Source organism: Syngnathus scovelli, chromosome 16 (genome assembly GCF_024217435.2).
Source record: "Syngnathus scovelli strain Florida chromosome 16, RoL_Ssco_1.2, whole genome shotgun sequence".
Classification (NCBI taxonomy): Eukaryota; Metazoa; Chordata; class Actinopteri; order Syngnathiformes; family Syngnathidae; genus Syngnathus; species Syngnathus scovelli.
In genome coordinates this window covers 10,253,236-10,263,532 of record NC_090862.1, presented here as the reverse complement: position 1 = coordinate 10,263,532, position 10,297 = coordinate 10,253,236, and the positions used below count along the sequence as shown (strand labels likewise).

At 47.9% G+C, this 10,297-nt stretch overlaps 1 protein-coding gene across 8 annotated transcripts in view; it reads right to left on the bottom strand.

Moving 5' to 3' along the window:
* Nucleotides 1–6,868: 6,868 nt before the first annotated feature.
* The window catches only part of cep112 (centrosomal protein 112), a 44,770-nt gene continuing 41,341 nt past the window's right edge, over nt 6,869–10,297 (bottom strand). For 7 of the 8 annotated variants that reach the window (XM_049744211.2, XM_049744214.2, XM_049744213.2 and 4 more), the window contains 4 exons: nt 9,999–10,088; nt 7,816–7,917; nt 7,638–7,702; nt 6,869–7,548 (listed from right to left, as the gene is read on the bottom strand). In XM_049744211.2, coding sequence (XP_049600168.1) covers nt 7,533–7,548; nt 7,638–7,702; nt 7,816–7,917; nt 9,999–10,088 — 273 coding nt within the window. In that variant the 3' untranslated portion in view covers nt 6,869–7,532. Of the gene's footprint in view, nt 7,549–7,637; nt 7,703–7,815; nt 7,918–9,998; nt 10,089–10,297 lie in introns of those variants that run through there. The other variant, XR_011088294.1, reaches the window with a different exon arrangement.

The following is a 10,297-nucleotide window of genomic DNA, read 5'->3' as shown; positions in this document are numbered from 1 at the left end:
GTCTCAGGAAATGATCCACTTTCACTTCATTTGTTCAGAATCTATTGGTTTGCTCGTGATGTAGGTACAGCAACAGGCAGAATAATAATTGTGCAATTAGCTTGCTAACTGTTGCCATTCATACAACAGAACAACATTCCTGTGTTCAACCAAACGGGCCCAGAATCCTAACAGAGGAAGTCATTGAGATAGGAACTTCATTATTGATGAATATTACATCCAGCTAAATGCAGGAACAAACTCAGAAGTCAAGGACACCTGGTGGCATGAACGTGCAGTTGCACGTTTTCTCACGCTGCATAAACGTGCATGTGCAGGTGTTCAAATCAAGTGTCCGTTAAGATACTCTGTGGAGAAAGATGAACCGTGAACAGCTCGACCATCTGTTACAGGCTGAATTCGAAGCGACTCATGTGGGTCGTACGGCTATAAAATGAACAATGCCAGACAGACGACGTAGCCATTTATTTAGCAACAGATAGCTGATGCAGGGTGCACTCAATGCACCGTAACCATTCAGGGTGATGAAACAATTTAAATCACAGTGAAAACAGTGCCAGCCGGCAAGTCCAACGGCAACCGAGACGCACAATGCTCGATAAGGCTAAGCTCACGAAAGCTGCGCAAGAGTGCATCGGCTGACCTCCGCCAGAAAACCCGCCGGGGTGGAGAGCAGAGATGGGAGTCACACATGTGCATGTCTCAGGTAAGTCTCAAGTCTTAACCTTCAAGTCTCAAGTAAGTCCCAAGTCATTTTTTTCCTGGGCAAGTCAAGTCAAGTCCAAGTCAAGTCCTTAAATAGGTCAAGTCAAGTCCAAGTCAAGTCACCTTATTATTGCAATTTTACCCGCAGAATCTGATCTTAGTAGTGAAAAGACAAGATATCAGTAACTTTAAGTAACCATCATTGTCCAATGTGTCTAACCTGTTTAAAAAATATGACAATAATTTGGATTTGCACTGTAATTACTGATATTCAGTAAAATACACCATAGAATCAAACAAAAAAGAAATTACCTCATAGAATGATTTATTGACAGCTCACTCTAAACAAATGGACGTCTGCCGACAGTGTCTGACACATTTGAGTTGCAAATATGAAAAAATAATCTGAAAAAAATCTGAAAGAAGAAACACAAGGAGCATTAGAAACGATTTATGTTTCATCTAACTTCTGGAGACACCAGAGCTCTATAAACTTCAGTTTGCAACATTGTCAGAAATGTTTTTGATGCATATCTCGCACTGTGCTGTCCGTCTTTTGCCGTCATAAAAGTAATTGCCCTCTTGGGAGTTTAAGATCAGTTTAAGATCAGGGGGTGTTTGAGAATATCTTTCGTTCTTTACATGTCCTGAGTGTTGTTGTTAGTCACCTAAATGTTGAACAGAGGCTGTGATTTACCGAAGTCAAATTCCTTGTTTGGCACGCTCAAACATGGCGAATAAAAAACTCTTGAATCTTGAATCTCTCTTGAATCTTGAATTGCGATAGCCGAAGGTGATGACTCGCGGTACCGCTCCCGCTGACATGTTTGCGCATGTCTGATATAAAGTGGCGTGATTCTCCAATAAACACGTTCGGTAGGTAGAGAGGGCACGACTCATTGATTGATAGGGTAGTGATCCAATCAAGATTCAAGAGTTTTTATTCGCCATGTTTGAGCGTGCCAAACACGGAATTTGACTCCGGTAAATCACAGCCTCTGTTCAACATTTAGGTGACTAACAACAACACTCAGGACATGTGAAAAATGGCAGATATTCTCAAACATCCCCTGATCTTAAACTGATCTTAAATCATGACAACGCCATTCTCAGCCTGCGCTCCTACCGTGTTATCGATATTATTTTTTTAAATGTATTATTAATTTTATATTCAAACTGAAAACATAAACTAAATAACACTGAAGTCATTCAAGTCATCGTATCTCAAGTCAAGTCCCGAGTCTTTAACTTCCAAGTCCAAGTCGAGTTTCAAGTTTTTTCATTTTTTGTCGTCAAGTCACAAGTCATCAAAACAGCGACTCGAGTCGACTCGAGTCCAAGTCACAGTGACTCGAGTCCCCATCTCTGGTGGAGAGCATCGCTGGACCGATGGCATGGGCCTCCGCTGACTGGTAGTGGGGGCAAGTTGGGCTCTCACGTCCGGCCTCACCAACGAGGCTCACGGGAGTTCCCCTTTGAGGTTGGCTCGTCTAGAGGAGCTCTGCGACTGACTGCAGGCATCCTTGGCTCTTGACCCCCCCCAAAAAAGAAGACCTTTGAAAGGGGGCTTGCAGAAAAGAGTTTACGGGCTGTAACCATCACTCAGTTGGAGAATATTTTTTTATTACCGGGACAGGTCACACTCACCCCAAGCTACAAAGAGCACTATAAATGGAGAGCGCACATCAATCAAATGTCTGTCCGCTGTCATGAAGTCGTGAAACACATACTTTTCAACGACGAGAGGCTTTTTTTTTAATGGCGGTCGTAACTGCTACTGGCCACCTCAGTTGCCGCCATAAACGCCGGCGTGTGCGCACGTCCACCGGCGCTGTCCTAGCCGGAGCTTGTGGCCTTGTGATTGCTAACTGGTCTCAATGACAGGATTGCGTGCCGCCGTTCCTCTCGACTCGGGGTTAAACTCTTCTGCGAGACCCCTTTGAAGTATTCATCCCTTTATCTGGAGCCGAAGCCAAGAATTTGGGCAAGGGGGGGACAATGGAAAACGAAACCAAGAGGGAAGCTTACCGCAATTATCAAGCTGGGCCATGAGGAGGAAGTCAGCTCATGCGGACCCGGCGAGGAAAAGCCTGGAGATAAAAGGGCCAGTCCATGTAGCACACGGGGTGGAGGGCGGGAGAGGGTTCTGTTTCAAGTTTGTTTGGTGTATACACACCCCGAGCCACAAGCGATTGCCGCCAGAGGAAATGGAGGCTAGCTCTTCAAAGCAGGCGACAACAAGGGGGGGGGGGGGGAACAATGGCCTCTAATGGGAGCGAAGAGCTGCATGAGGATCAACACAGCAGATGTGTGAGGTGATAAAGGATCGGCGATCCTCGATCTTTACTGCCTGGGTAAGAGGGTGGACTGCTCATCCAACAATCCCAGAGCCATTCACACAACTATGGACATATTCAAGTCGAGCGAGGCGTTGAAAAGGGTTCAGTGGGAGGGGATTCAAGTTGCATCATTTGAGGCACCAATTGAGCCCAGAACGATGCGCGTTTCTTGTGTGGAAATAGATCAAAGTCGGCGTGGGAGTCGTCGCCCACCTGTGCAGTTTGATGATGGCAAGATGGACGTGGGAGAGGCATGTGTCAGACCAGGAGTGGGATGGCCGCGAAGAAGGAGACATGAAAGAAAGGCACAGATGAAATACAAAATGGGAGAGGCGTTGAAGGTTATTTATGCCCCTCCCTCTTTTTAATCCCATTTTGTGCTTGACTTTTAAGTCTAGCAATGTATAGAAACAATGTCAGATGCAGCGTCTAATCTCGTTTGGGCCATGAAGCCGGCTGCGCTCTGACAGTAATGACTTTCATTTCCGCCTCTTTTGGCATTCAAGCCGGCCAGCACACAGTCGACCAGCCGGATGCCACTTTGTTCCGCCATGCTTGACGGGATGGCCGCCCTCCTCCCAAATCAGCCTCAACCCCAAAGACTCTCTCACATCCTTAATCTATCACTTGAACCCTGCGGAGCCGCTTCCTCCTCCATGCCTCCAGTGAGTGCATTAACTCACTCGCTCCTTCGATGTCTTACCTCAGCTTCCAACATCGCAAAACAACTTTGTCGACTGCCCGTTTTATTTTATAAATCTATTTAGACTACTCTTAAGACGACCAGAAGCAAAATAAACTGTACTTCCTGAGATATTCAGGATGTTATGTATTGGCATCCTATTATTGTCATCAAAAGCTCAATGTAAATTTTAATGATTGATTTGCATAGTTCATTCATCCAACCAAAAATCATTTGCTCGCTGTGTCCTCAGCGTTTGGCGTCTCTGTAACAACCCATGACAACCCAGCAGACCACGATTTATTCAGAACACACCGCAGGAAGCATGTATCAGTTTGAACTGGTTTTGCACAAATTCCGGTTTTTGAGAGCAGCCTTACTCGTAGGAGCGCTCGCTAATAATAAAACTGGCTGCACGTTCTCCTCCTCAGCTGCAAGTCAAGTCAGACAATGACACAGACGCAACCTGCTGTGCCGTCGCGGCGGAGGTGATAGCGCCTCTAAAACCGCTTTCAAAGCACACAGCTGCGTCTCTTTTTTACCGCCAGAGTGACAGGCCGGGGACGGGGGAGGGAGAAAGACTCGCATGCCATAAATACCATAGCAGCAAAGAATCATATGAGACGAAGGAGTTGATGGTGCACAGTAAAAAAGCGCAAGTGAAAGGTGTCACCGCCGCCAAACGTGTTCATTGACGCGAGCAGGCAAAAGCAGGACTCAGGTACCACGTTTAAGATGTCACTCAGGGCAAAAAGCAGGCCTCAAGTGCCATGCCCACGTTCATGATGTCATTCAGGTGCCCGTGTGGAGTGGTGCAAAAAAGTCCCTGACCTTGAGTCTTTTTACAGCCCGCCGTATCTCGGCCTCTTGTCCTCAAACAACCTGTCGAAGGAACAAAAGAACGCTGATAACAAAAAAAAAACTTTAAAGGGGAAAACGCATTAACCGAATAATCTCTATTTTGGATTACCACTGTGTCATAAAGCAATTTCATGCTGCCTTTTTTTTTTTTTTAACCTCTGCCTGTAAAAGACAATCAACGGGCAGATTGTCAGCGGGCAGCCTTGAGTGTCAGGCTACTGTCAAAAAGTCTTTGCGATGTGGAGATAAGTGGGCCGCTTTCATCCTTAATGGGGCTGCCCGGACGACAAGCGACCGTTTGTATTTACACACACGCAATTACCCAGCTTATTTTGGCGGGGACAATCAATTAGCTGTCAGCGTAATAAACCGGAGATCAAAGCCACATTGGGCGTGAGCGGTGGAAAAACGCAGACGACTCATTAGGGAGGAATTGACGGCTGCCAGGAATGCGCATTGTGCTGTGTTTCCTCATAGTTCCAGAAATGACTCATGGGCACAGAGTACCTAGAGTTTAGCAGGGAGAAGTTCTTGAAGACATGTCAGTTGACTGCTCAACAGATACCGTATTTGCCGGTGTACAGGTCGACTCGGTGTATAAGTCGACCCCCTAAAATTCGACGGAAATTTACGATTTTATGATATATCCTTTGTATAAGTCGAGCTCAATTGTTGCATTATATTAAACTTCAAAATTCAATATGCGAAATTTATTGACGAAATGTGTTCAAATTCCGGGAGGCCGTGCGCATGCGGCTGTTTATAAGCACCGCGGAGGAGATCGCGGAGCCTCGACTTCCAGCGGCCGGCGAGCTCGCGCACCCGCCCGGCACATCCGGGAGGCCGTGCGCACGCGCCAAGTGGCCGAAAATAGCCCCCGCCGAGCGGATCGGCTGTTTATAAGCACCGCGGAGGAGATCGCGGAGCCTCATTCGACTTCCAGCGGCCGGCGAGCTCGCGCACCCGCCCGGCACATCCGGGAGGCCGTGCGCACGCGCCAAGTGGCCGAAAATAGCCCCCGCCGAGCGGATCGGCTGCTTATAAGCGCCGCGGAGGAGATCGCTGAGCCTCATTCGACTTCCAGCGGGCCGCGCACTCGCGCACGCCGCCCGGCACATCCGGGAGGCCGTGCGCACGCGCCGAGTGGCCGAAAATAGCCCCCGCCGAGCGGATCGGCTGTTTATAAGCACCGCGGAGGAGATCGCTGAGCCTCATTCGACTTCCAGCGGGCCGCGCACTCGCGCACGCCGCCCGGCACATCCGGGAGGCCGTGCGCACGCGCCGAGTGGCCGAAAATAGCCCCCGCCGAGCGGATCGGCTGTTTATAAGCACCGCGGAGGAGATCGCTGAGCCTCATTCGACTTCCAGCGGGCCGCGCACTCGCGCACGCCGCCCGGCACATCCGGGAGGCCGTGCGCACGCGCCGAGTGGCCGAAAATAGCCCCCGCCGAGCGTATCGGCTGTTTATAAGCACCGCGGAGGAGATCGCTGAGCCTCATTCGACTTCCAGCGGGCCGCGCACTCGCGCACGCCGCCCGGTTCAAATTTTCTAAGTGCAACGCACAATGAGATGCATGAGAAACGGCCTTGGTTACCATCACATTTGAAGCGATGAATACGAAGTTAAATTTTATGACTCGGTGTATAAGTCGAGGTCGATTTTTTTCGGTCGATTTTGGATCGAAAAAGGTCGACCAATACACCGGCAAATACGGTAATTGTTGCATTCAAACGGTGTCAATTTGAGATTTGAGAGCAGGGGATTTTATTTGTAGGAATGCGAGCGAGTGCAAGGGTGGAGCGAGCCACGCTGCTGCCACTTGATCGCTTGACAGATGCCGAAATGTGCACCGGGTTTTGGAAGTCCAAAGGTATTTATGCGAGCCAGGCGTCCATTTGATTAAGAGAATTGCTTGCGGAAGGCCACAAATAATGTCGGGGTAACCAATCAGAGGCTCATCTTTTTTTGCAGAGCTGTTTATTTGGAGGCTCTGTTAATTGTTGTCGAAAAAAATGGTTTCTTGTAAAAAGTTCAAAAACGTGGCGGGTCACGCTCAGGTCGCGCTCCAGAAAAAATGCCTTAACGTTTACATTCCTCTTTCTCAGATGACATTCCTTCTTTCTTTCTTTTTTTGCTCTCATCACTCACTGCGCAGGCAGCTGAATGAAGAAGGCCGTCACAGAAAGAAAGGTAGGCGTCAAGTTTCATTGGGAGACAGTTGAGCGGCTCTCGCACACACGCACATGTGGTGTAGGTGAAGAAAAAAACATGGCCATTACGTGCTTTGAAAAATACCTTTTACAAGACACAAAGTATGGATGGAATGTGCGCAGGGCAAAGGCAAAGTTACAGCGCCTCAGCAAGTGCCAGGCAAAATATCATTGCGCGCACCCAAAAAAAAAAACATCTCAACAAAGACTGAATGGAGAAAATCAAATCAATGACATTATGCAAGGGGAAAAAAATTGTGCAAATGAAGGAATGTCTTTTATTAAGAGAAATTGTGAGACATTCCAACAAATGACATGAAATAAGGATTTAAGTATTTCAAATAAGCATTGACCTCAAGGATAAATCTTGGATATGTGATAGGCTCAAAAGTAAGACCAGCTTGAGAAAATTGAAAGAAGAATAAGAAAAATTCGAGTTAAAAGAAACTACGACAAAAATAAACGTCCACTTCTTTCTAACGAGTTTGACACAATCGTAGAAAAATGAAATTAACATTCTGTGGAAGAGATTTATATAAAAATATATGATCTGTTTTTTTAGACGTAGCTAATATTGAGGCTGGTGAGTGTCATGTCAAAACAAGCGCTGGCGGCATCTTAGGAACTTTCCGACACCGCCAGCGTAAAATGAAGTGTACAGCGGATGTGGCAGTGTGATCAATGCTCACATCTGATTGGCTATCTACGTTCCTCTCGGACTGTTGTCCCGCGCCTTACCGGGTCGGCAACCTGCATAGAAAGAGTGGCAAAAAAAATAAAATTCAAAATCGCCTTAAATCTGACTGGTGGAGATTCTTTTGAACATCTGATGGACTAACCTGTTGTTGCAACATGCGTCCGAGCTTTCCTGTAGGATGTCGGCCCTCCTCTGAAGGTAATTGACCTGCAACAGGAATAAGCATGATCAACATTAGGTGAAGTTTTTGTTTGAGTTGGGAGAGGTGCTGTGTAAACAAGAGCTTGACGCCAAAACAAGCCAGGATGAAGAATGGCCACCTGAGCTTTGAGTGAGGCGACGGTGTCCTCCAGTTCCTGTCGGAGCTCGGCGGGAATCAAACCTTTCATCTTCTCTTCATACTCCCGACACACCGTGGTCACCTGAACGAGCAAAAAACAGTTGAGTGCGGCCGTATCTTGTGACGATCGGAACCCAAGGGAGCTGCGGACTCCATGCACAGCTTTTTCTGGAGCGGGCAGCAGCATCCACGCGAGCGCACATGCACGTGAGCACGTGCAGTCAGCAGGCAGGCAGGCATTCCCGCTCCATCCACTGCTCATGAGTGCTTCACCAGTTAGAGCGCCTTCACGTCACCACGGGGGAGATGGGGGGGTCCGCACAAGCCGGCAAAAACCCCCTACTGGCGTTGCTAACTCGATGACACGGTGCATTTACACAATGCATCATTGTCGCAGTGCAGACTCTGCGAGTTTGCTGGCGACGTCTCCACCGGGGGAGGAACTGAAGGAAGTCTGTCTTGAGCAAAATTACACGCCGACCAAACCAGAGTCTGATTATAGAAGCCGAGAAGGGCTTTCAAAGCGACACGAATGGAAGGCTCGCCGACCGGGCTTGGCATCTCGCAGCAGTGCGCGCAAACGCAGGCTTGCAGCTACAAAAGCATCTACGGCGTGAATCCTCTTGCTGAGTCAGGTATTTTGGGAGCCCGAGTCTGACGGATGACATGAACAGAGGAACTGCCATGGCAAATTGCTGTTGGGCGGAAGCCTCCCAATACTTTTGCCTACCTTGACTTGCAGGCTGAATCTCAATATTCCCCATTAAAAATAAGTTGCTGCTTATGAAGCAGTAGCTTCTGAAGCATAGCATTTAGAAGTTTGAAAACGGCGAGTCACGTTGGCCGGTGACCGCTGAAATCGACGCTCATGTAAAACCGAGGCCATCCTTCATGACAAAACCTTTGGATCCAAAAGCTGTTCCCCGAAGCAGCCGACTTGAAGATTTAGCCTTTTTTCAAACGTCGCTGCAGTTCCCCATCAAGATTGTTTTGAAGACTGCTCTGATGAGCGTTTTCCCCGCTCAGTCATTGAGAAATTACAACATTTCATCTAAATATAGTCCTCAGATGGCGGGGCCCCGTCGCTACTGTCACATGTTGTGTTTTTTTTTTCTTTTTGACAGCTGCCAGCAGAAGGGAACAAGCCCGCAACACTTTGAACATTCAAGTGAAGTTTGTCACCTCGTCGTCGGGAAGGCTGACGTATGCTAATCAAGACGTTTGTTGCCAGGAAGACATTTTTGCGGCACCAGAGACAAAAAAAACCTTGTGAGGAACAAGGCGGCACATCAAGAATGACGCCACTCACAAAGTTTTCACCGAGTCGCGAGCGTGCCGTGATTTGAAAGATTCCTTGTCTTGCTGAAAGGACTTGAGAAAAAAAAAAAAAAGGGTGGAGAAGATAAAATTGGCTTCAGATCTGGCTGAGGGAACTGATGTGGGGTTTCCCAAACTTTATTGAGGGCAGGCACCCATTTAAAATCTTAAGGTGCAGATGTTAGTCGTGCCAAAGCTTAAAACAAGCGCCACACATTCAAAGAGCGCGCTGTTGGAAATTTTTCACCTAAAAAAATTTGCCATTGTACAGCACCGGAGACACACAAATCGAAATTCCGACCTGACTGTGTATTGTAAAACTCCAGAAGAGGCTTTCAGTACAGAAACTTGAAACAAATGCAATGTCGCACACGCGCATACATACGTATATGGATATATAGCATATGGCTGTCAGTCGACTTTTCAAATTAAAAAGAAAGTTATAAACTGATGTGGGTTGCCATTAGTGCCATTAGAAAAAAAACACACCAATAACGTGACATGCGACACAGGCTATTAAAAAAAAAAAACACACACCAATGACGTGACATGCGCCACCTTCAGTAGTTGCTGAAAAAATTCCGCTTCAAGTCTAAAGTGCAGATGACCTAGAGTCACTCGGAGCGACAAGCCGGCCATACACATGGCTCTCAAAGGGCTCCGGCGGGGCCCGTGTGGACGCCTTTGTGCGCTGCGGCGACCTTGTTTGGTGCTCACTGCTAAGCGCTTTTAATTAATGGGGGGGGCACATTAAATAGAAGGGCAAAGATGTGACGGATGATGCAACATTAAGCTGGACTGAGTCACCCCGGCGTGAAGAGATCCAAACGAGGGGCGGACCATTACCTTCTCTTGGCTCTTCAGCTCTTTGCCGAGCAGCATCTTCTCTGAGCTGCGTAGACGCCTCTGGAGACTTTCCACCTTTTCCTGCAGAGCCTGAAGTAAGGAAGGCAGAAGACCGTTAGCACTTCTCAGCGGGCTGGAACATCAGTTCCAGGTGTGCGCAACGTGGAACTGACGTAGGACGAGGCTAGCGTGAAAGCCACACGGGCGGAATATCAAGCAGGCCGCTTGACTGAGAGCACGGCAGAAATGGTTTCCGAAACACAATTCAGATTCAAGCAAGAAGACAGCTCTCAAACGCA